The sequence below is a fragment of the Anser brachyrhynchus genome, assembly GCF_964034855.1.
Source record: "Anser brachyrhynchus genome assembly, chromosome: 5".
In the NCBI taxonomy this organism is placed as follows: domain Eukaryota; kingdom Metazoa; phylum Chordata; class Aves; order Anseriformes; family Anatidae; genus Anser; species Anser brachyrhynchus.
The window spans coordinates 56,325,316-56,352,101 of NC_137699.1; the positions used below are offsets into that span (position 1 = coordinate 56,325,316).

At 40.1% G+C, this 26,786-nt stretch overlaps 1 protein-coding gene across 16 annotated transcripts in view; it reads left to right on the top strand.

Annotated features, from left to right (window-relative positions):
- The window catches only part of LOC308195424 (uncharacterized protein), a 222,351-nt gene that overhangs the window by 13,112 nt on the left and 182,453 nt on the right, over positions 1 to 26,786 (top strand). For 11 of the 16 annotated variants that reach the window (XR_013951479.1, XR_013951480.1, XR_013951482.1 and 8 more), the window contains exon 3: positions 21,671 to 21,773. The exons of 4 other annotated variants lie outside the window; for them this stretch is intronic. Coding sequence is in view for 6 of the 12 variants with exons in the window: in XM_080592805.1 (XP_080448931.1) it covers positions 21,671 to 21,773 (103 nt within the window). In the remaining 6 variants the exon portion in view is untranslated. Of the gene's footprint in view, positions 1 to 21,670; positions 21,774 to 23,325; positions 23,513 to 26,786 lie in introns of those variants that run through there. One more of the 16 variants, XM_080592802.1, reaches the window with a different exon arrangement.

Consider the following 26,786-nt stretch of genomic DNA (forward strand, 5'->3'; position numbering starts at 1 on the left):
GTAGCCTGAACACATCTACGCTGAGCAAGCTGTCATGGCAAGTTGACTGAGCATTGTGTGATCAAGTGCCACAAACTTAGCCTGAGCTCTAATTCTCAGTTGTTCTATCTGATCACTGTCTTCCAGTGACGGTTGAATGCTGTAGCTGATTTCAACCATTTTGTTCCCTTCAGCAGCACATGACCAAGTAGAGTGCCAGGTGGCTCCTCCCATGCTCGTGTGCTGGGGTTCCAGCCTCACTGTGGCTGTGGGCATCCTACCTGACCAGGGGATGGCTGTGGGCCTCCTACCTGACCAGGGGATGGCTGTGGCCTCCCCATGTCCTCCCCATGTCCTCCCCACCTTGCTTTTCTGGCTCTCCATGGCTGCAGAGGCTGTCACTGCCTGTGGGAATGGAGCATGGTGTGGTGTTCTGCTCCTGTGGGGTACTTGGGCACTGCCCTAATATAACTCATCTGCTTGTAGTGTTTTGGCTGCTGTGACTGGCAATCTGGGCAGAAGCCTTCCCTTCTGCATTGCAAGTAGTTAAATGCATTCCCCTTTCCAGCTGGCCAGAAATTGCTATCTGCACAAAACAAAACCTGTGCTCTTAGCTGTCTCTTAACTTCATGGCATAATGGTTCATGCACCTAGAGGTCTGTCTGTGTGAAGGTGCTGGGGGATGAAAATACATGTATTGAAAATCCTCACTAAAGTCTGACTTGGCTAATGGAGCTATTATCGAAAGATTTTACTGTTGCTGCTGGGGGGGGGAAGAAGGCACCTTTAAGATGCTTGTGGGCTGTGCTAGACTGGCCAGCATCCTGATGTAAGGAAAAATTCGCATCTGAATGCACTGCTGTGTAAAAATCTTCCTTGCCAACATGCTGGTAGAGGGAATCATTTTCCTTGCCAGCATCCTGGAGCAAGGAATTATTTTTGTGCTAACTCCTGCAAATGCTGTTTGAGCATGGAAAACACGCGTGCTGAACAGTGGCAGCCATGACCTTGTTGCTGCTGCTGCTGCACTCCTCAAGCAGAACCAAGTGCAGGAGCTGGCAAGGCAGCGTCCCAGATGAATCAGTCTGAGCTGTGGCTTGGGTGCTGAAGAGCAGCTGTAAGGTTTAAACTATGTGGAATTGGTGCTCGTGAGATTTGTTGGTCTGGGGCTGACTTCCAGCCCTTGCAGAGGCTACAGCAGAGGGGAGTGTGGGCCCGGGAGCTCACACCCCCCTCTGGAGAGGGGCAGACTGGAAGCTGGGAAGGAGGTAGGATCAGACAACCCTCCCCAAAAAGCTTTAGGTACAGGAATTGCATACTGCTGTTCAGCTGCATGTTGTGCTGATCTTGGGCCTCTCTGCTGCAGGTGTAAACCAGCAATCCTAGTTTGTAACTCTGTCGCTTTAGCATGGTGGCAGTGACTGTCCCAACACATAAGTGCCTACACGCTGAGCTGTTTGAGGAGTGGTAAAAAAAAAAAAAGCAGACTGGTTTCTTGTGTTTTTCTGTTACTCTGGCAGAAAGCAGGTCTGTGGAGCAGGGACCATAACTCATGTCAGAGGTGGTAGCTTTGTCCATCAGGCTTGTGTGAGTTCATCAGTGCCAGCTGGGCTGGGTCTGCTGTGAGACTGGATGACACTTGTCTTTTGACTCAGATGGAGAAAATAACTGTCTCATTGGAATAGGCATATGGAAGCTCATTTCCGTGCTGAAAGTTTTTGGAGACCTGTAGCTTTCCCATGGTCTCTTCCAAATTTTCCTTTTTTTTTGGGTTATGGTGGACATTCATTACATAGGACTCTGCAGTGAGGAAGCAATGAAACATTTCTTACTATGAGCAGAGAGGTGCTCATAGGCATTTAAGGAGAACTTCTAGCTAAGCAGAAAACTGTGGGCTTGGGGAAATTTTACAAGCAATGGCTTCTGAGTATTGAGCATAAAAGAAAGTGCATGAAAGGATAAGGGAAACTTTGTCAGAAAGATGGTAGCCAATCTTCATGTGACTTCTGTTTTTGTTGGAGATTACGTGATCTGATTTGTGATATGACACAACCTTATAATTACAGCATTTACATGTAGATGTGGCTTTTCAGATGTTTGCTTCCTTTTGAAGTAACTTTTTGGATTCTCCAGGCCCTCTAGAAAATTCTTTGTTCACGGTAAGTGGCAGCTGCTTTACATCTGGAAGGGTGTAGATGAGTATTTGAAAGTTAATGTAGATCTCAAGCATGCGAGGGTTTGTTCAGCCTGTCAGTGTATTTTTGTATATACCCTCTACTTTGTTAAATAATGTATAAGCACAAACAGCTTTGTCAATTTATACAAGAACAAGACTAGCTAGGACATCTTGAACTAAAAAAAGTTTCTTTGGCCTGGAGAGCTTTCCACTTTCTACTTTGATATCCAATTTTTCTCATGGCTCCCCTTGATGCATCATGAATACAGCCATTCTTATGATCCGTGTTAACTCCCTAAGTGTTTATCTCCCTTTTCCTGTGTTTTAGGAAAGAGCTGGGGAAGGAAGTGTTGGAGAAGAGACTCCCTGTTAAGTATTTCTTTAGGATGAAGCTAAATCAGTTTGTCTAAATAGCCCAGAATTTCACAGAGAAATCTTTGAAAACAACCAAAATGTGTGCCTTTCCTTTTTTCTTCTCAGTGAATAATCCAAGTACTAGATTCATAAGCAGTCCGTCTGTAATTCTTGATATGAACTGCTCAACTGATGTTTATGATGGTACCTACCCGCTCTTCTGATGTTTTTCAAGATGCAGATATGTTTTTATGTATCTGTATTTCACAGTGAAGCTCACGGGTAAGGGCACAGACAGGGATGCAGTAAATCTTTCCACAGAGGAACAGAAGTGACTCATGTAGATGATATGCATAGACATGAATTCAAACTTCTGTATGCAATTCCAGCTCTAACACATGCACTGTGTGCTTAGTGATTTTTTTGTTTGATTTTGGCCTAGTTTTGTCAGCACTGTTTAGAATTAGCTGCTAGGTGAAGTTTTAGATGTCTGAATTGCAGCTCTAAGAGCTTTCACTGACATATCAATTAAGATCTAGTAATATCTTTAGATAGTAAAAGGGAACCTCGTAAGAAAAGGAGTGCATCGTTTTAATGTGCATATAGTAATTACCTATTTTGGGGTGACATTTAATAGACTGAAGTTCACTACTGTTCATTTTATCCTTTTGTATAAGGATTGCTCGAAAAGAACATGTACTTAACATTTTGGGATGTGACAAAGGAGGAGAAAATTACACCCCTTGTATGTTCTCTTTTGATCTTGTTACTAAGGTGAGAACGTGGTATACATCAGATGCTAGCTGCAAAGTTCACCTAGCATATTTTTGTTTTGGACTAGCAGAGAAATTGGTCATTCAGGTTGTAGAAGCATTTCTTTCATGGAAAAGACATGTTTGGCACCTATCAGTCCTTTCTTGGATGACTTCTAGCTTTTAGACTACGCAGTCGCTTTGCAGCAGACTAACTCAGCTGTATTTAATGTTGAAAGAGCAGAGATTCAATCTAGATTAAATCGCATTATCCTTGTTTTTCAGTTTGATATGTAGGCAACTTAAGAATTTTACTTTTTCATTTTCATGTTTCATATGAAAGCAATATCAAATGTCTTAATTTAAAACAGAATAACTAAATTGGGTCTAAAGAATTATAATGGTGGTACAGGCCTTGGTTTTCATTAGTGACAACTAGGACTAGTGGGATTCTAACTAATTTTAAAAATCATTTTCATTTTATCATTGAGAGTAGGCATAGAGTGGGAGTTAACAAAACCTAAGGTTTCTGGCACCTCTGGAGGATATGGTATGTGTGAGTTTAATTGGTTCGAGGCTTCATGGGGAGCTAGTGGCAGGGAAGGGAATTACATGCAACCTCCTCCTATGCTGTGGGTTTATCTCTGGTAAAATGGAGGTGTAGACGTGCAGGAGAAAGAACCCCTTGTATCTTCAAGTTGCATGTAAAACTTGAGGTGACTTTTCTCTGAATTCTTTTTTTTTCTACCTCTGAAAATCTTGTGAGGCAAGTGGGTCTCTCCATTTTAGAAAGCAAGGAAATTCTGCCTGAGGAAATATAAATAGCAAAAGGTGAGGGGAAAATGGGTAAAGAAAAAACCTGAATGCTGATAACAATGGAGCCTGAAAGGCATGGTTAACAGCAATTCCCCTTCTTTTCAGACACCCTGCAGAATAGTAGGAAGCTCTTCAGGGAGGTTTTCTTCTGTTGCAGAGAGAAATGAAGGATTGCTTCTTTGCACAAAAAAGGTCATTTCTTGGATGCCCTATGAGAAGTGAAGTTTTACTATTATTCATCTAGTATACTGTCAGCAAAGATGCCCAAATAAATTATTTTTTTCTTAGAAGTTAGTCTCTGAAAATGTATCTTACGTGAGAATTTGCACAGAGGGAAAGAGGAAGATTATTGAAATAAATGATTGTCTGATCTAAATTGACAGCGGGGGCCCTGAAATAGGTGTCTGCTGCGAGTTATGGGGCTGTCCCACTCACTTGTCATTGCTTATGCTTGGATCTCTAGTACATAACAGACCATGTACTTGCTGATGTATGTGGGTTGGCTTTGTACACTTGGAAGAATGACACCATATAATTTTAGCTGTGTTGTTTAAACAAGTATTGTATACTATTCTGTAGAATATATATATATTTTAAACTAATCATAACCAGCAATGCCTTCTGCTGAACTGAAACACTGGAATATCAGGCTAGCATAAATCTACCAGAGGAGTTGCTTTAGTTTATACTGGCTTGAGGATCTGTCCCAGACTTCTCATTATTCTGTTAAAGATTTTTATGTGAGCAGAACAGAGGTTATTAAAAGTGGCTGCAGGTTGTAGTAGAGTCTGTAAATAAGCCATTATTAAGGGCTACATAAAGTGGATTTTCTCTCTTTAGGAAAAAAAAATTGCTGGAAAATTAACCAAGTTAATCAAAGCTGTCACAAATTCAGGGTATATTCAGTGATTTCATTTAGCTGATAATTTTTATACATTTAAGGATTTTCTGTTTTTTTTTTAAGCTGGAGTTTTCAATTTAAAAATTGATCAAAGTAGCAAAGAAAAGCTTTACAGAACTATATCAAAATTAAGTGGAACAATTCAGTCTGAACTCAAAGTAACTTTTTAACCTGTTATTTCTAATAGTATTATGGGGTAGTTTTAGTCAATTTGAGGTTTTGCTCTTTTTCATTATGAGGATGAGTTGCTCACTGCATTTAACACATCAGTCACAGTAACATTCAAGCAGAACTTTCAGACTGGGAAGTGATTCTTATGAACTAAAGAGCAGGAGTGTAATATGAAGTAGCCACTACCAATTTCAACTGAAAGAAACATTAATTTTTTGTTGAACAGAAAGGTCACGTTCTTGTCTCCAATCTACTGTACCAGAAGGGGAAGATCAGACACTTTTTTTCCCCCCCTCCTTCTGATGAGGAATTTTGTTATTAAAATGTTTCTTCAGATTGGTTTGCCAGATCAGAAATCAAAGGCCATAAAGGTAAAAGCCAGGGTTTATTTCTACCCTGCTGCTGTAATTACGGAGTCAGAAGCAACTGGAGAGTCCCAGTTCCCTTTTGTCCTCAGTAAGCCTCCGCAATTTATTCTAGGAGGAAGGTAGAGAAGGGAGGATAAAATAGCCATGTCCTTCTGACTGCTGATCTTTTTAAAGTCTTTGATCACTATCTGCTTGATTTTTATCTGCTTTGCAGAGGAAGGAGCAGCTCACAGCTAAATGAAATAAATGTATTTAAGTAAACATGCATCTGATTTAGAGGGAAGGACAGGAAGGAACGTTGATGTGAGTTGCAGAACGAACCAAGTAGCAAGCTTAGTTCACAATTTCCTGTCAGCTCTTGTTTTAACATTTGTTTTAATGTTATTCAGATGGATGCATGCTTTTAAATTTTTTGTTTTTCTATTTAAAAAATATACTGAAATATAAAACAGCACTATCTAGAACAGTAACAGAAATATGCAATAAATCCTTAGTCTCTGCTGTGGAGTGGGAAGGAATGCAGTAAAAAAAAAAGGCAGTTGGATGGTGAGTGTCTTGTAACATAAGATTAGACCCTGTCTCCTTCAGGGTCAGCTCATTCTGCTGGATTTGTGCAAAAGTACGTCTGAGCTATTCTAAGCAGCATCTGATGACTTCTGCAACACAAGAGGGAAAAACTTGGCAGGTGTCAGTGAGTATAACTGCAACTGCCCCCTGGGCTCTGCAGGGAAGTGGTTGCATTTCAGGAACTGGAGGGGTGTTTATAGACAAGTAAGTATGTGCTCTTTACCAGTGCATTTGGCTTAAGATGTCATATTTTAAGGTGTCATTACAGGCTGATGTGCTACAGGAATCTCAGGGCTGTTCTTGTGTTCCACAGCATCATGGTTACCCTCCTTTCATTGCACTGAGTTCTCAGTAATTTGTGTCTAACTGAGGCTGTGCCAGTGTATCCCTGGGTATATATAAACATTTATATACATATAGGCAAGTCTGACTTTATGTGTTAGGTAGTTGATTTACCTCACTCCTGATGGTAATTTTTGGAGCTCATTGCCACGAGCATTGAGGTTAAGGGCTTAGAGGTTCCCAAAACAGTTATACTGTCATGGGTAACTCTCAGCTGTGTGTGGGCTGAGGTCAGGGAAGTAAGCAAGACCTTGCTCACTGTTAGTGGGTGATGGTCCAATTGTGGGCTGCCAGGTTTGGGTATTTTGTCACTCCGTTTTGTACTGACTGCATGCATCCAGGTAAATTGCCTGAGATAAAGGGGAGAGTGCGAGCTAAACCTCGAGATTTGATTCCTAATAGCTTCTTCAGAGTGCTAGGTGAAAATATGCTATTTGTTGACTGCAGAAATGGTAACGTATGCTATGCCTTCAGTGGAGTCAGCTCCCTTGCTTTTATAGGGAAGCACTGCCACTTCCAGCTCTTCAGCTTTCATTTTTAATCTTAATATTGATGCTAATCTTAATGCCCAGTTTTCTTATTTCAAGCTAGTACCTGAGATCCTTGGTTTACCTTTTAGTAAGAAGTTTGAAAAAGTGACCAAAGGGGGTTCACCCACTCAAAAATGTCCAAACGCATTTGAGTGGTGATGACACTTCTAACTGCATCCTGATTGTTGGAAACCTGACCCTTGGGTTTTGTCTTGCTAAAGGTGGATAGTACCGTGCTTATTGCACCAGCTTTAAAAGACCTATCTTAAAGCCTTCAGTTAATATATGGAAATAGTCTTTTAATATTTTTTTAATCAAATTAAATTAGGTATTTCGTGTGGTCTCTGCCTGCTTCTATTATTTATATCAAAGCCGCTTTTGAACAGTGTGAGTACAAAACTGTACCATAAAATTAACTCTTTACATTGATTACCACTGTCAAGCTTTGTAAACCATTATTTGAAGGGGGGGGTGGGTGGGAAGGACGGACAGGAATAAATGCCTCAAACCTGAGGTACAGGTCCTGAAAACAGGCTCATGTAATGAAGACCATTACAGTACAAAATAGTGATCGATGATGTTATATAATGGACAGCAAATATTTACAGCCCAGCTGGAGGCTAGCAACAGCCTCCTTAAGGCATTAGGAAATTATCTTTTATTCTGCTCTTGAAGAATCATTTTAGACAAAATTGCTCAGAGGCAATGACTGCAGTGCTGTGGAAGTAAATGGAGTACATTCAAGCCCATATCTAGGTAACTGAGATGAGCATTGTCATCTCCACATTATTTTAATTTGTGTAGAACTTATAAAATATGCTGGGAGTCCCAAACAAAACTGCAGAGAAAAGCAAGTGTCACATGTGGTGTGGGGAAATGTATGTTGTAGTGAGTGGCATATTACAGGAGGGTAAAGGGAAGTTCTCTGCTGAGCAGTGTCTATAAACCCTGTTAAATGCTGATGTTCTAGCCTTTTAATTAAAACAAGCTGGCACTTATGGCTGTATGTAATCAAGAAATGGAAGATTTTATAACATCTCTTTATCCCTTGATATGTGGTGAGGGAAAATATCAGTCTGCCTTTATCCAGGCACATCATCTGTTAGAGGGCAAAGTTTGTCCACTTTTCCCATGCACGTAGCTTTTCATTGCTTGTGTAGCATCTGTGGACATCTGCATTGCCTGTCTGTATCCGCTTCTGAAGCGAACGTAATCATACGCTGTTAGGTGATGAGCACCAATCTTCTACTGGCCTGTGTATAATAAAACAACTGTGCATGCATTGTAATGGCATATTTAGCTGAGCAGTCTTGTTCCTTTTGTTGGGCTTCTGCTACTGCAGTTGGTTTCAGGATGCTATTAGAGTATACACTAAGCCCACATGAGTCATTCCTGTTCTTAGGCCCTTGTTTCTACTCCCAAGCTTTCTGTTGAGTTGGGATGACAAATTGTGGTCTATGTAGGGTTAGTTACTCTAAATACTCCTGCTCAAGTTCTGTTCTAGACTTGTTTTTCCTCAATTTGTCACTGCGCCATAACTGAGTATCCTCAACAGGCAATGTACTTGGTAAAGGCAAAATTAATGTTCTTTACTATTGGTGTAGGCTCAGGTTAAACTATTTTATAGCATCATGTGCAAGCCACTTAGGCAGAAATTCTTCTGTATTTGTCAGAAAACAAAACAAGCCTTTATAAGGAATGCACTTGAATACAAACTTGCGACTCAGGTGTGTTGACTGGCATTTCAGATGTGTACTGGAAAAAAATCTCTTTAAGGGGAAATTGCAGTATTGATCCTACCTTGTTATTTCTTCTCCATATATAGGCTAACATAGAATTCCAGATGTGCTATAAGTTCAATGCTATGTTTGCATGCCCATAAGAATATGCTGTCAAACCAGTTGACAATGGTTTTGTTAACTGAAGCATTTTATTTCTTGCTTTACGTGCATCTTAACTGCTCTAAGTTCTCTCTGAAGTCTACTTCATGTTCTAGCAAAAGTTTGAAATCACATTGCTGTTCCTATTTAGGAATTCTGTGTAGCTTATGTATCAAGCTCCATTTGAGTTGCATGTGTAGAGGAGATGGATGCTGCAGAAGTGGTTTGTTTGAGTTTGGGATGCCCAGTTTTCCTTGCAAATACTCACTTTACTGTTGTCTCTTTGTAAGGCCAGTGCTTTAGAATGCCTCCATCTTTGAGGGAGTATTGCTTGGTCCTGTGTTAGAAGTCAGTAAGGGCTGAAGTGCATTGCGAGTGCTTAGATGAAGATCCTAATGAGTTTAGCGTATTTGGGCTCTATCCAGCCTTAGGAGTCAATCAGTGAGCATAAACTTTTAACAAGATCTTTCAGCCTCTGTCTCTTCTGGAAACATTGCTGGCTATAGACAAGTTACAACTGGATGCTGACAGCAACCCCACCCAGCGTATCTCTTGGTGGAGCATCCCCAAGGGCATGTCTGTTGAGAGCATGCTCAGATTCAAGTCTTCTAGGGACTTGTAAAGCTTTGGGGTGAGATGGCCTTTAAATATGGGTTGCTAGTTTTTAGTCTTACTATGAATCCAGGTATAGTGGACTCAAACAGGCTTTACTGTTGGTGTCCCCCTCTGTTATGCTCCCAGGAACAGTGTTAGGAGGACAGGATTGCTGGTCATTACTAGGGCTTAAAGTCTTGCAAAGAAATCACGTTTCTGCAGAGCAATATGCAATTCTCAGGTAATGAGAATGAACCATTACCATTTTGTACAGCTCAGCTAGAAGTGGCTTGGTTGCTTGTAGAGGTATCCCCTGAAGAAATGTGAGGATTGTTTGTACACTGTAAGGGAGCACACCACATTACAGCTTTTGACCAGCTTTCGATATATGTGAATCCTCTTGCTGGCTCTTGAAGGCCTTCTGCTGAGATCTGTAGTCTGGGAAAATCATGTTTGTTCTGTCAAGTTTTTTTTTTTAAATTGGAGGCTTCTTATTTCAGCACACATGCTTCTATTTGGCCTTGAAATTGCACAGTGGCATTTTGCTTTAGGCTTGAATTCTTGTCTGTTTTTATTCCTGCACAAAAACAAGAGAATGTAGTATTAAAATATAGTCAGTTCCTCAGCTGGCATAAATCAGCATAGTTCCGCTGGCTGCCCTAGTTTAAATCCAAAATTCATCAAATATTTGGGTCCCAGCACGAATTAAAGTCAAAAGAGAATCCTTAGGTGCCTAAAACTCAAGTCTAATTTTCCAGTGGAAGGGCATCAGCTGCTACCTTGTGCATTCACAATCTTATATTAGCTGCTTATGGCTCAGTTACTGATGTTGGCTGTGAAGCAGGCACTTGGCTGCTCCTTTGGCCAGTGGAGATGAAATGTTGGCTGCTGGCTCACTTGAAAGAGCACAGCTATAAAATGAGGAAATAATAAAACATGATGATTAGGTTAGGGTCACAAAATATTGTAAATAGGAACATATTGGCATTTCTGCTCTTTTTAAAGCTCTTTGTATGTTGGCTAGCCAGCTTCCTGGATGTCTGTGTTGCCTTAACTCTTTGTCCATCTAAGGGTGATGTATAATGGAAAAAAATAAATGACCTTTTATATATTTTAAGGCCTGAAACAACTTTTTTCTTGAAAATGTTTCCTCCCAGACCTTTATCTTATTTTAGCAATGAAGTCTCTTTCCAGCTGTCACCCACAGAAATCTTGGTAGTATAAAACATAGTGCTGTGGAATTGTAATGAAGAGTACTTGTATTAACATATTTAGATCTGTTTTTTTAACCTTCCACAGGGGTAAGTGTGGTAAACAGCATGGTGGCATTTTTAAAGCCTCGAGCCTTCAGAAGATCTTGTGGGCTTCAGCAGGAGTTCAGTTACTAATGACTTTGAATATCAAATTGTGTGAGGACTGAGGGGTCCAGATAGAGATCAAAACTTGGTCTTTAAATAAACAGGTCTTATAAAAAGAGCAGGATGTTCCTCTGGTTATTAAAACCAGAAAAATCCCTGTCTAGGTACTTAGTCTTGTAACGTGCTTAGTATGTTTGGTGTGTTAGTGAGTGCCTAAGTGCTCCCTCAGCCCAGAAATAAGGTGCAATTTCTGAAGTCACCTCTATCTAGTCCTTAAGTAAGGTTCATTTGCTGTCTTCACTACAAGTAAGGTTCATTTGTTGTCTTCACGACTGCTTCCAGCCGTTCTCCGAACCAGCACGGTGGTTTTGCTCTAGAGTACATGAATAGATGCCTTGTGCGATTCTGTACTATACAATTTGTTTCTTACATTTATAGCCATATCCAATGGAAAATATATGTTAATAATTGGTTACTATGTAGAGGTTGGCTTGTTTGCTAGTGCTTAAATTTCAGAAGCAAAGCAAGGTAGTTGTGAACTATGTTCCTATAAAGTAACAAGCAAAACCTGTGGCACTCTCGAACAGCAGTTTCTGCTATTACTGAAGTCTGGTGAATGCTGTGCATAATTTAAAATCAAGGCTCCTGGATAAAAAAAGTGAAAATGGCACAAAAAAAGCCAAAAGCAGTAGTCAAGATCTAGCTATGATCACAATGAGTTACAACACCCCAATTTTCTCTGGGTACTTCTGGCTGGTAAGCAGAATCTATAGCTGCCCTAAGCAGTTGTGCAGTAGCTGACTGTACAATGACAAAGACAGTGGGGCCTGTAACAAAGGCAAATCCTTGGCAGCCTGGCCACTGAAGTAGACCCAAGACCCACAAGGGGTTGTCCCCATTAGGGAGCTGGGTACCAGCCTGATAGGGCTCTGAGTGCCTGTGGCAATTGCCAGCAATGAGGCAAGCACCTGCTCTTGTGAACTGTAATAGAAAATGCTGACATCCAAAATCTAAAGCTGCCTGGGGCTGGGTTTTAGCCCTTTTGTTCCATAGCATGGCTGTCAAATACAGGCAATCTGGTAGTGACAAGGGGCTGTGCCCTGGGCTGAGGGTGAGCGAGGGGCAAGAATAAGTAGAAGTGCAGGTCTGGCCCACTGCACTATACCTGTCTTATGTATATGGGTTTCAAAGGAAGGTTGAGTCAGAGGGCATAGAGCTTTAATCCAGAGTCTTATATGAATTACTTTGCAATATGTGAAAGACTTCAAGCAAAAGCTTGGAAGTATTTTCTACCACAAGCCTCTCTGCAAACAAGCTCATTATCATGGAGTTCACATTCATCCATGTATACTTTTTCCTGAGCTTTTACTAGCTGGTCTTTTGTCGTCTTTGAAAAGTTATTTTTTTCTTTTCCTTTTGCTGCTGCATGGAAACACCTGGAGAATTATGAAAGGATACAGGCACTTGTGACGCATCCAGAAACACTTGGCAGGTTTGGCCAGGAAAGCTCAGCTGCCTTGGAGCTTGGTGCACCAGTCAGTACCTATCCAACTGAGCTTGGGGCAGAGGGGTAAAAATCTTTGCGGCTACAGACTGAAGGAACATGCTGCATGAAGCCTCATTAGTCTGTTACTGGGACACAATAGCTTTACAAGCCATGAGATGCTCTTTTGCTGATTCCCAGATTTCCACCTAGGAATGTCCACCTGTATGCAATTCCACCAGGTCTGTGGCCTAACAGATGGTCCTAACTAATGAAGAGAGTCCTTTTAATTAGTCCGTCTAAAGACATTTATTCACACTGGTGGGCGCTCCCAATAAAGTTTCAGTGACTAGGATCTGCGTTGCTGGCTTCCAGCAGTCACCATCTGTTTGGTGGCAGAAACTGGCCACAATATCACTGCTTGCGTTTCCCACTTCAGTGGGCTGGAAACAGGTTTGCGCGGGGGGGGAAAGGTCTCCCGGTTACTGCCTACAGCAGTCTGAAAGCTGTGGTATCCCTGCTTCCAGACCTAGGATTACAACAGCTTATCCTGCTATCTCTAACAGCAGTTTCGGAAAACAGCTTTAGAAATCATGCTCATTTCCTCTGGCAGCATTTTTTTTTAATATTTGAGAAAACCTTCAGTGTGTTTGCAAAGGCTCTTTCGGAGGCTGTTGGCCTGTTTCTTAATTGAATATTGAAAACCTCTCCATTTTTAATGACTGTTACAAAATCTAAAATAATTAGAATTAGGAATGTCATGCCAGTGATGCTTATTCTGGGAGTACAGGAGTTTGCGTGCTGAAGAAAGCTTGCTGGCTGCATATTAAAGGGAACCACTTAATGGCAACATTCAATTAAAAATTAGGAGGGATGATAGGGAGTTGGAGCAGTACAATAGAAGATATACAAGGCTTTATCACCCATGACTAGTTTTATTTGTCTTCTGCATACTGACAAACTAATTCAGTTAGGAAGATAATTAAACCAGGGAAAAATTACAAAATTTCTTGGAGAAGAAACAGAGGCTAATGATGAGACAGGAACTGTGAGAATGCAGCATCCTTCAAGATAATTCCAGCTATGAATGTTTACATATTCAACTTAGAGCCCTTCCCTGTATTCCTCCCAGCCTCTCTCCGCTCCCGAACCATTCCCAAGATCTAACTCTGTATTTCTTCAAGCTTTAATTTTCAGGTCTGTGTTTAATGAAACCTTTTTGCAGTTTATTGAACTTCAAGAAGAGAGTGGAACAATTAGGTCTGATAGTATTTAATAAAGACTTAACACTGTGAAAACACCTGACTTGGCAAAGTCAAAAGTCTGAACTGCTGACCTTCCAAGTCAGTGTGTCTGCCATCTTCCTTACTCTTTCTCTCAGATCTAAATAAAGGTATACACCATTTGTCTTGTTTCTGTGCCTTCATTTTAATGTCCTTCAGCTTTTGTGATGTAAAAACGAAGGTGAAGATTCAATGACACTTCTGTAAGATGTATAGCTTCAAAAATCTGTATAACCATGAAATGAGATTTGGCAGTCTTGCCATAGAAGTCAGAGGCAATATCTGGTAGTAGCAGTGGTGCCTGTTTTGTATTAATATATTTGTTTTGATTTTTTTTCACCCCGTCAGGCACCCACATACATGTATTATGACAAAGGAGGCATTGCTGGCAGCATCTTCCAACCATGGGGAGCTTCATGGGGCAAAAACATAAGTGTTTGAGAGCTTAGTAATGAGTGATAGACTGGCTGGTGGGCTGAGTGCAAGTAGAAGCTAGGTGAGAAATGACATGTGAGAGCTGTAAAATGTTTAGGTACATTAATGGAAAATCTCTATTAAACCAGAGAAGAGACCTCTGGTTCAGAAAATAGTAAAAATAAAATGGGAGAACTTAAAATATACAGTAGGATGCTCTTCATGTAGCATCTGCTGCTACCCACCACCTGAGAACTTGCTTGGCTTTGTGTCCTTTGATCTTCTTTGGAATAATCTTGTTCTATACATAAAAAATCTGCTAATGATACTACACTGTACCAAGGATTGGTGTCTGATAGGTGCCAATCTGTATTTATGTATGCCCAGGTAGTTGAAGGTAATGACATCTTAAATGGCTAAAAGCCAAATTCAGCAGAAGGTATGTGCACCTTGGGCTAATGCTCAGAAATGATCTATGGCAACCATGTAAGACTGCCCAAAGATGGTCCTGTGGCTCTTGCATGGAATTAAGATCTTTCAGAGGATATCGTTGTTAATGATTAGGAAGGAGAATGCAAGAATAATTTTGACATGGTCAAAAATACTTTTGGAGGACTGGATTCAAGGTGGAGGTGTTAGGCCTGACAGCTGTCTTCATGTGAGCTTTAGCTAGGAAGAACTGGACTTTCTTTGAGAAGGGCTGTAGAGAAGTCCAGGCTAATGCGGTTGAACATTTTAGCACTTTGTTGTTGAAACCGTAAGGGTTCATGAGACTATGTTCACCTGAATGAAGTATTTTATCTGGAATGCTTTTCCAGCTCAAAATTGAATTTTGGAAGAAAGGAGGTAAAGTGGTGCTGACTCTCTCAGCACAATAAGAAAAACATTAACTTGGGATCTGGGTGATATTTTAAATCTCCAGTTAATTAGGTAGACTGAGGTTTTTCCCATATGAATATCTTTGCAAGACTTATTGTCTACTGAGATAGGCATCTCTCTCTCTCTCTCTCTGGTTTTAATAAAAGTATCAAACAATCTTGGTTTTATCTCACTGTGAAACAAACAAACAAAAAAGGCAAAGCTCAGTAAACTTCGTGGCATGGGAAGACTGATTCTTATCCAGTTCTACGTCAGGCAGACTAGACAGAATAGTTAATGTTAAGCTGGTGGCTGGATAGTCAACTGAAGTGGAAGGTGTATTTTTTAAAGAGTTTAACTAATTATAACTGAAGGGTAAAAACTGCCAGAGACGTCCATAAGAAAAGAAATGGGATGAAAACGGGTGTGGGAGTGGTAGGTGTTTGCTGAGGAAGCAATGGGTAGAAAATCAGGAAGTTGAGAAACATCTGTGTGAGATGGAACTGAAAGTGAGTTGCAGGTGATGAGTACAGGCAGAACTGGTTTGAGCAAGATCCAATGAAGAGCAGCCTGTGATGGCATGAGGAGAAGATGCTTGTTCTAGATGCTAAAAATGTGCAGCAGAAGACAATAGCTCTGGTTTGAAGACATGGCAGTCCAAAGGCCGTGATAGTGGGAATCTTCTGATAAGCTTTGTTTTAGACCCTTAGGCTTCTGGTGTATCATATAAAATAGAACTTTCTTTTAATTTTATTGTGTGAAAGGCAAAGGAACTAGAAAATTCAGCTGTTGAAGTTGTTAATGTTTTTGCTGTTGTTGCTTCATTTCTGTTGCATTTCTTGGACCATTTGTCCTTGCTGTGATGTCTACTTTATATGAGCATACTTGGTGTTTCTAAATAACCTATGTTGTCTAGAATGCCGAGGCTATTGGTTCAGGTGAAGTTGAGGTTTCCTTTCCTGAGCAGATTTACACAAGATTAAATGAAATGGGAATGTAGTTTAGATCTCTCAAGCATGAAGCTCCCTTTGTGAAATTCCCCATTGAGAAGAGTTTGTTTCTAAGCCATTTAAAACGCAACTCCAGCATTGAAGCAGATTATTGTTTTAATGCTGGTAGTAATTAACAACCCTGTGGAGGATTCTCTTTGTCCAAAGGACAAGTGTAGCAAACAATCCTGATCTTTGCTTATGCTGCCTCTGGTATGTTGGGATGAGTTTGTAGGTTCTTCTCCTAGAGTAAATTGCTTTTGTTACCTATGGCCATAAAACTGGTTTCTACACAACATATGCTTAGAATACCTGGCCAAGTTAATGCTCGTGTTCCATACACTCAGATTTTCTCTGTTGCTCTTGGTAGTTGAGCTTTGAAGATTACAGTGGCTTGGGAAGGTTTTGGTTGAAAGTACCTGCTGTAAGGAAGATCTGAAGAGAAAAAGGAGCATGCAGTGTTCTCAACAGATCTTCAGCAAAGGCACAGCAATGCATGTTTTTTCAGGGGCATGGAGTATCAGGCAAGGATTCAACTCTGTTCATATAACTGCTTTGAATGGTGGAAGATGTAATTTCTGATGGTCTTATAATAAATGTAAATGCCTTCAACAGGATGTCTTGAGCAGCTGTCAGAGCAATGACTTGTAGTAATGAAGATTTCTGGATTTTTCTTCTGAGATTCACCGAAGTCCTGTCATGCTCAAGTATGCAAGTCTGTGCTTTTGAAAATGCTGCCTCTGGATCAGATAACAGAGATAAATCTTTGTCAGAGAACAAATTCAGAAGATTGACAATGTGTTTTGCTTGACAGAAGAGCAAAATGTATCTTTTCTCATGTGAACTGAAGCTGGATTAAAAATTCAGTTTCCTGGAAAAGCCTAACTTTCATTCTGAGACTGAAAATGAGTGAAAAGGTCATTGTGGGCTTTGTGAAATCTGCCATAAAAAATGTAATTGAAATCCATAACTTAATACGGAATAACATTTCTTGACAGAAATTGCTTGGTCAGAACTTCTCTGAGTAGAGAAGTTCATTGCAGCCTATGTACTCTTATTTTTTTTACTTGGTTTGTTTGTTTAAAGTTTTCCAAATAATTAAATTCCTCTGTGAAGGAGCATAAACTGACAATATAGAACAAAAAGAGAAGAGGAGAGAATCTGAGAAAGGGTTGCTGAGAGCAATGGAAAAGAATTGTAAGCACAACCCAAATTGAAAAATAATTCAAAGATGTATTTTCTTCTTTAGCTGTCTTCATCTGTGTTACCTTTCCATTTTCTTTTTTTGTAAATTGAGTATAATTGTGTCTTTCATTTTCCTGCAGATGTTCTGCACAGCAAGACAGGCTTGTTGGGTCTGTTGCATTCTGCCCACAGAACATTGCTAATATGCAGCTGTGCACAAACAGCTGGGCAGTCTGGTTGAAAGCATTTTGAACGTGAGCATGTGAATCCCTTTTCCTAGCTGCGCCTGGCATAGATGTGTGGTGCATTCCATGGGCCACCACTTCTGTGGCATGAGCAATGGAGGAATTTGTCTTCTTGTTTCTGCTTTACGTTTTTGTTTGCTAATTTTTTTCTCCTCCCCAGACTCTTTGAGTAAGTCTGGAGTGCACATGAGCTTTTATTTTTGGGATGGAGGAGTAGGGGGAGAAACAGAAGCTTCTTGTTCTCTGCACAGGCATTGAGTACTCTCTGACCAGCACGTACAGCCTCACACACTTGATGGTGTGCTAAAACCTTGATGCGATACACTAGAAACTAAATATGTCCACCTTATTATAGAAATGCATCATGTGCCTTACTTGCTTTTTATGCTGCCTTCTTTAAATATCCCCTTATACTCCTCAGCTATTCCTCAGCCTCTCCCAATTTCACCTCTTCCCATTCTTAGTGTTATTTAAGACTTCATAAGCATCAGAAGCTTCTAGTGTTGTTTGTTTGTCATTCCAAGCAGTTCAATATTGTGTATCCCATGGTATTGTTTACTGAAACCTGCAGTAGATCTATGTGTCTTAAACCTGTTTAATGGATTTTATTTGTATGTTAGATCCAGAATCTGGGGGCTTGGTTGCATGGAGCACTTGGTGAAGACCATCCTTTCTCGAGCTGCTCTATAAGAGTTATCAGCTTTGTTTTGTGGGACATCTTGGCTTAAGTTAAGCACACTTATGCTTCTTCAGGATCTGGCAATAGATATGCCAGCGGCTTTTTTCTGGTCTTGTGAAAAGCATTTGGAATCTTTCTGCTTATCTTGACTGGACATGTCCTAGAGAGATCATGTGTGTTTTCTTCTTCTAGTAGGATTTGATCCAGCTGCTACCAAGTTTGGGGGAAAGTTTCCTGTTGACTGGGGGAACTGTGCCCCTCACTGGAGTAGGGTGTTTTTTGTTGGTTTCTTTTTTTTTTTAATCCAGTTGCCCACTGTATTTTAGTTTAATGCTATGCTATTGTATAACTACTCATTTCCAGTTTGTTTGAGGTGGTTGTGGCTAATGAGAATTCTGAGGTTAGATTCCTGGCAATATTTCAGCATGGTATAACATCTGCTTTTTCTGTCTTTTTTTCTCATCTGTTTCCAGGTCTTTAATAATCTCCTAATTATGCAGTTTATAGTTGTACTGGCTTGTGTGCTGGTAGGGAAATGTAGTGACTGAAAATCAGAAACCTTTAAAGGTTTCTTTAAAGCACCTTTGAAGGTTTCTGGTTTTCCTTGCTATTGTAGGGGTGCAAAACCATAAATGGTTAAAGCCACTGGCTTCCTGTTTAATTCATTACACCCTGAGCTCTAAAATGGCTAATAATCTAATTAGGTAGGCAAAGAAAGAGTTGCCTTTAGCAAGGTCTGCTAGTACACCCATGCAGGAGAGCAGAAGACAATATGCTTACTCTGCTTATGGTTTTATTTGGCCAGGTGTGAGCCAGATGTGAACGAGTATGACTGTCTAGGATGGTGTGCTAGTAAGCCCTTTTTCTTGACTGCTGCCAGCTTATTTTGGCTGGACACAGACTGGAGGCTATGGGAGCAGAAGACACGCAGGCTTGCTTAGCTGTAGTCAAGAAAAGGAGCTTTCTTCCTGATGGAGACACCAAGTAAGCTTTGTTGAGGGGATAATATGTGAAATGCAGCAGGCTATGACTAGCAGCAGGGACTGCTATATATGAGGTACATCTTGGGCTTCCCTAGGGCTTTGCATATTAACCTTTGGTTTGCCCTGTTTCCACACATGTTCTTAGCAGTAATTACTCTTTCTGCTGGGTTCTAAGATCCGAGGACTGTATCAAAGGCTCTGAGAGAACTTTATTCTATTTTACTCCCTTCTGCGGATATATTCTGTAGCGCTCTGCACCTTAGAAGTCCTTGTCCATTGCTGTCCCCTGGGTAAAAACAGCAAGGAGTTTATGTGAATGGGACAACTTCCTACTTTGTTCTTCTAATTATTCCCATTTATTTGGTTATGCACTGGGCGATGTTAGAGGCTTGTACAATAAATGTCTTCCTTCAATGCACAGGAAGATATTGTCGGTTGAGAATTTTGAATATTTCAAATATGAGAAATGCAGCCTCAAAAGCCAGTTTAGTCTTGCCTTAAATGATCAACATAGGTAACTGGAAATGAAATTTCCTTCTTAGAATTCAGACCTGTGCTTGGCACAGTTTGATGCTTGTCTGTCCTCTAATATCGCTGTTAATTTACTGTGTTGGTACTCAACTTGTGAAGTGATTGTTTTAATGAGCCAGAAGCATTTGGAGTCATGGAAAGGAAAAAAGATTGCTCACTTCCCTGTGATTTGGAGCTTAGTTTTATCTGCAAGAGCTGCACTGTTGGTGGCTACTTGGGTTTTCACCTAATATGAAAAAACACAGGCGAGATAGATATGCAGTCTGTGTTTAGTAAACACAGATTTCCTGTGTTTACTAAAAAGACCAGGAAATTTAAGAGATGAATGGGTATTTTGTTGTTTCTGTCAAGAAAATACTTCTTGTGCAATTACAATAGTTTTTTTCATGCTAAGAAAATAAAGTACTGTCAGCCCAACATTTATGGAATTTCTTGGCTGTAGGAGAAACTTTAACATCAACAACTACAGGCGTTGTTTTTTTTTAATGTTAAGGCTGACTCTCCATAGCTAGCTCAGCTGACTCTCAGAAGGGTGGCAACCACGGTTCGTTGTGCAATCTTACTTAATCGCTGTTTCCAACTAGAACCTACAATCAAACCCCAAAAAGCTGTGTTTTGGATCCAGAAGTTTGAATCAACACTCAGTCCTTTCCTCCTAAATCAGGGAATGGAGGGTTGGCACTAATGTGAAGTTGCAATTCATAGCTAATTTAATGCTTGTTGTTCCTCAACAGTTGGATATCAGTTACACTGGAATTTTATGTGGAAAGGCTCTAGAGAGGCCCTTATGTGTTAGTAAGGTTATTTTTTGGCAGATGTTTAGAGTAAGATGAGCTTTATCTAGTTAAAGCAATTTAATTGTTGCAGTCTAGTAACTTGCTTGAGATTCTGTTGTAGGACAAAATGCTAGGGACTACTCTGGACTCCTGCGCCTTTTTAGGCAAAAACACTTTAAAAAGTTGTAGAAGCGTGTCTTTTTGTTTTATTAATGGAGTAGGGTTTAATCCTGCTTGACCTGTGAAAATCTGAAGACGGTCTTACATGTGTTAGTAACATCCAGATTGGATTAGTGTAATTCTTTGTTTGTAGTTCTGCCAGCATCATCATTCAGAAATTACCGCTTCAAAACACAGTAACGAGAACAATCTCTGGCGCTGCAGAAATCAGCAAGCTAAACAATCCAGACGTCTCTCTTCAGAGGCTCCCAGCTATAACAAAATTGGCTGGAACATCTGTTTTCTGTCTTAAACTCTTTAATGATTAGGTTCCTAATTGTTTGACTGGGTGTCTTGTGTAAGCACAGACCCAGCCATTTTTGAGCTAATGCTGGACTTCTGGCACTAAACGGCAATACTGAATAGATACAATACAATCAATTTATATGAAGTGCTTTTTCAGTAATGCCTCCTTTGCTGTGAAATTTTGTGTAAGAGTTTTTGTTAAATTGGTTTCTTGCTGGTTGGAACTAGTATAGCTCTTCAGCTAAATGGTAATGTTGCAGAGTCTGGGATTTCTGTTTTACAGTGTTAGAGTCCTGCTTTGGAATATCTTCTAGAGATATGTGATATCTATGGACTCAGTCATAGAGGGCATGGTTTGGCGTTCCTTACAGAGCTCATGAAGACTAAAGAGAATATTTCTGTTCTGTTCATTGCTTTGTACTTCTGCAAAGAACGAAAGCAAATCTCTAACTTTAACCACATGCTTCACTAGAGCATAAGAAAATGTTCAAATGCTTTCCTGCGTACTTTCTGGAATTAGGTTGTATTGAAGCTTTTATGCTCTTCCAAGTCAAATGGGATTTCTGCATATTGTTTTGTGTGGTTCCCTCCTAACAGGAGCTTGGTCCTGAGGAATGTTTTCTGAACATTCTCACATTCATTGCATCTTTGCAGGTTAGCGCCAAGTCTAAAAGGTTCATTTTCTGAATGTAAAATCAGCTGCCAAGGAAAAATTAATGGCATGTGCCTGTGTTTTCCATATCAGTTCCACCCCTACAAACTGACTTTTTCTCCTTGGCTGTCTTTTCGAACAACTGATGTCAGAGGGTAGATGAAAAGTGAGCTTATGGAAAAGTTAATTTAGTCTCAATGTACCCTCACTATTCCCATTGTCAGTATCATTGCACATGACATACAATAAAACAGGTCTGCAGAAGTTTTTAACTTTTTCAGATTTAAAGTCATGGGTGGCTGTTCTGAGCAATGACAATGTTGCCCCTTTTGCTTTTAGACAAGAGGCAACAGAGATTGACAACACTGGGAGTTTCTGCCAAGCTATTTATTCCCTCTCACGTGCGGTTAATCGAGCCACTGTTATGGCAGCAGTTACCAATGTAAGTACACTCCTACTTTCCAATTTCCAACACATTATTGTAGCAGTGAAACCGGAGGAGTGTGAGTTCTGCTGTCTGCTGCTACTTTTGATGTTACTTCTGTGAGATTTTTTTGACACAACTACCAAATACTCCTCCTTTGTGGATTAATCTTCTGTCACCCAGTTTAATCTCATTCATAGATTAGTGCTTAAGTCTTTTCTGTAACTCATGTGGATCAGAAAAGTGATTTTGTTAAATGTATTTTTTTTTAAATAGTACTGATGTTCTAAAGTGGTTTTCACAGAAAGACAAATTGGAAATTTGAGTGGTGGAGGAGATGCAAACAAATTTCATCAGCAAAATAATTTACTGATGCCATTCATCCAGTAACATCGTGCTTTTAATTCAGTGTGCTAAAATGCTGTGTAGAAAAGCTAAGAATTTCTGTAGGAGGTTTATCTATAACTTCTGCTTATGGAAGAAGCTTCCTCAAAAGGCTTGAAGTGTGTTGCCTTTACACGTGTTTGGAAATTTAAAATGAAGTATTCTATAATTGGAAAGTGTAAATGCATCCAAACAGAAGCTTGAACACAGAATAGACTAACTTCAGTGATACTTCCCTTGGTTTAGTTTTTGCGAGAACTGGACAGTGTGTGAACCATATCAAAATGCCCTCATATTTAGGAGAAACAAAGTTTAGAAATGCAATAATTTCAATTTCAGGGAAGGGACTAGAGCCTAATCATCCTCATGAGTTACTATGGAGTAACAGGTGCCTCAGCTAATTTATAGTAGTCTTCATATTTATGTGTATGGCTTATCTTAGATAACTTGAATTTGTATAGCCCAAAGGCTGAAATCATAGATATTTCTAATAGCTCATAGTTTGCCATTTGGGGAAGATTGGAGACAGACGGAAACAGGTTACTGAACATACAACAGGTCACAATAACTACTTGTATGCATGTCTCAGGACTGAAGGAAGCATGAACTAATTTAACTAAAGCAAATGCTACTGGATTAGCTTTTGCTTGCTACAAGAAGTTCGTCCAAAGCACCATTTCCAAAGTAAACTCTGCACTTGACATCTGGTCTTGCACCCAACATTGGTGCCTGTGTGGCATGTCTGGGTTGCTTACATTTACATGACAGTGAAGGTGCTATATGCATCTCTGGATCCAGTGCACGACACGCTGATGAATAGATGAGATGCAAGAAATCAAGGCTTAAGACGATTGTACAAAATCTTCCCTGAGAGGGGAACTTGCTGAAGCACAAAACTGAGATAGATTTCCTGTGGTGGTACAGTATCATTCTGTCTCCCAGTGCAGTGAAGTACTGTAAATAAGCTACTGTAAAGAGCAGAAAAGAGAGGTTAGAAAAAACGTGTGGCTGTGTATGAATGGGGCTTCCTTGCACATCTTAAGCTCTTTATTTTGTGGCTGATTTTCTTTAAACATGTGATACGTGTTTGCTAGCCTTTATTTAAAATTCTATTCCCCTAAATGATGTTAAAATGTGGCAACAATTCAGTTGGGAAATGTACAGTACAATTTCTTTCCTTTTACAGGTTGAGAGGTCCTTATCTAATGTTTCTAACAGTTTGTCTGCTAGGTTCTTACTCACTCAGACCGTGCTTTTTATTTCAAGAGAAATTGCAACAGATTTAATGAAGGGAACATTTTGAAACCAATTTTCAGTGTTCTTTTCCTAACGGGATTAAACTGCTAATGTAAATGTTCACAATAAAGCAATACTTGCACATATGATGAAACTCGAGAGCCAATCATCCTCTGGTATTCACACACTTGGAAGTGAGTTGATTGAAATTTGTGCACCCTTCATGTGCCCCTGCCTTTTCTCTCAATTTGTCACACTACTGAGAGCATGGAATAGAAATTCCATTGGATTTTAACTGATTTAGCCCCTGCAGTTAGGTTACAGTGAACCTTAATTTGGGTGTCAAGGTGGGGTTTGCATCAAGGTACAAATTCAAAAGATATGTTATCATGGTATTGGGTTCTAGAAACACCCATGCGTTTCTATGAATGATGGAGAAAGGGGGTGATTGCTTCCTTTGGTTGTGGAGTATAGACACCATAAACTTTCTTCCCATTAGAAGTATGAATTTGTCAATATAAGGGAACAAAAAAACCATACTCCTGGCTAGAGACAGACCACACATTTGTAGTATCTTTTACACGGGAGAAAAGGTCTTTTTTTTTTTTTTTTCAGAACTAAAATGTTCTGACCAAAATACTAAATGTAGTGCTGTATTTTGAGCTTCTTGCTTTTTGTGCTAAGAAGTTGTCCCACATCAGCTGCTCTCGTGTATGACAGGGAATGGTAAGGAGGCTTGTTAGTCTTCAACAGCCTATCGTTTTTGAATGAATGAACATTTTAAGGGGTGTGATATCTAGCTAACCAATCAGGAAAAGTCTATAATTTTGAGACTTGGAATACAAAACTGACTCTGGCAAGCATCTATACTGAAAGATGGGAATGGATTTCTCAAGGGATTTGCATTGTGTCCCATAAACCAGAGGTGGTATGGGGAGCAGTTGATGATGAAAAGGCTGGTGGAAGTTATAGACCCCTAGGGCAGTTCACAAAAATTATCTGGGAAATGTTTGTACAGACAAGAGAAGCACCAAGGAGAAGGCTTGGAGGTTGATCACGAGGGATTTGAATCACTCCAATATTGATTGGAATAATAACCATGCAAAATCCAAGGAAGTCAGGCTTTTAGAGCTACTCTAGTGTAGCACTGCCTTTATAATGCAATTTGTTGAATGGTCAATATAGCCAGAGGATATTTTGGACCTAATCCTTGGAAATGAATCAAGTGCTTTATGATTTAATAAGGTTGGAAAATAGGCACTGCTTGTATTTGAGTAAAACCTTCTAGTGCTATCATCCAATTTGAAATACTTGTTAAGAGAGAGCACTAGATGAAGCAACATGAAAGTGACTTTGAGAGACTGTAAAATGCCCTGAGGTATTTTGATTAGAACTCATCAGTTTACAGCAAAGAGTGGGACGGCAGCTGGGGGGCTTGCAGCTGACATTCATCCCAGTTGTACTGAGCGAGTGTGTGGGCAAAAGGGCACCAGATACTGTTGTGGGATCACGGCTCACAGCAGGATGTAAGCAACAAGTGAGCAGCTTTCAACGTACAGCTGACTGTATAAACGAATCCCTTTTAAAGACAATAAGAGTAAATACGAATACTGAACCTAAGGAGCCATGCTATACATTCTAACCTGAGGTCAAGGGTTTTCCAAATATACTGACAGGGCTGTGTAGGTATGTAGAGGGCTGATTCCCTGGGGAGCTGGGGACAGAGCTGAAGATGGAGAATGAAGAAACAGTTCATGTTTTTTATTTGAAAAGGCCAAAAAACTTATTTGTTTTTGTCTTTGGAGAGAAAGAAGAGAAGAAACGTGGATCTGACCAGTAGAGTGGTGAATTTGTTTGCTTAAATGTGATGGGGCAAATTTAGACAAGTATACAGGCCACATAGCAGGGGACGTGCTGATCAAATATTGATATTCAAATACATGATATTCTTCTGAGTTGAGGAGAGGGGAGGAGAAACCTTTTCAGCATTAAAGGAAGAAAGGGCAACAGATGAAGCCCTTTAGCTGAGCTAGGTTAGTATGTTTGTCTTTTCTACAGCTTGAGAAGCAACACAAAATCCATTGAATTTTAATATCATACAGAAACTGATTTTGTGTCCCTTGAGTGAGCAAGGAGCAGGGCATATTGCACCACTTGAATGCTTTTCCCCTGTTCTAAGGAATGACACCCTAGGAAACTTCCTGAGCCTTTGTCTGTGCAGGCTAATGAACCTGTGTGTACCTCTGTGTCTGTAGGGGAAAAGGTTTGACCAGTCTTTCTGCTTTTCTCTTGAGTAATTCAGGAAAGAATAAAGCACATGATCCTGCTTATTCCTATGTTTGCAGACACATGGCCAAAGCAGCCTTGGGCTGGTGTAAGAGGATTTGTAATCCTTTGTGTGAATGTATAGCACGTGGTAACTGCCAGAGATCACCTCGTTTAACATGGACTGTGTAGTAAGTGGAGAGATACTGCGAGCTGCAGTGAGGGGGAAGGAGGACCACCCTGCAATGCACTGACTTGCAGGCAGTCTGAAAATGAGTTTAGATTCATCTAGCTAGTTTTTAGACTTCAATAAACCTGGGAAGTTCCATGGATGTTATGGCTTACTCTATGAAAACTAATCTGACTGTAAAATATTTGAAGAAAGGACACTTTCTTTCTAATGTCAAGAAATGTTCCAATGTCAAGCTCGCCTTGCTCATTTAATACAATTAAAACAGACAGGATTGCTGGTCAGGTAAAATCCTGCTTATGTTAGCTGTCAATAGAGTAAATCAAAACAACCCCAGAAGAGTTGTTTGACATGCTCAATACAAAACAACATTTTGGTAGCAATGCGAGAAAGCTTACTGGTTTTACCAGTACCAGCCTCTCTGAAGGCACCCGTTACATACGCACACTTCTCTAGTCAACAGGCATGAGTACATGGAGGGGAGCATTTTGAAATTTTAAGCTTAAAATGCTTTTGCTTCAGGTAGGAAGATAATGCTCCCCATCTCCTCCCTACCACTTCTGAAACTTATAAGAGCCTTTCCAGTTCAGCATCCCTTGGAACCTCTCTAATTTTCTTGCACTAACCCTTTAAACTTTATGTACACTGTAGGGAAATGCTATCTTTTATTTGTTGAACATAAAAGGCTGGTTACATAAAGCATATTTTTCCATCAGATCTCATGACTGCTTCCTGATTTTTATCTTAGGCTAGTGGAAAAATGTGCTTTCTTGGGCAATGGAGCAAAGTAGGGAGTACGTATTGAAGGGAGCAGTCATGCTGTACTGACCAAGAATAGTATTTGGTGGGCCAGCTGTAGAATCTCCCTGAGGCCAACAGCTTGGTTTATGACTGTAAAATAAAATAACAGGCAAATGGATACTGGCATCAACCTGCGGAACCCCAGAATATAGCTA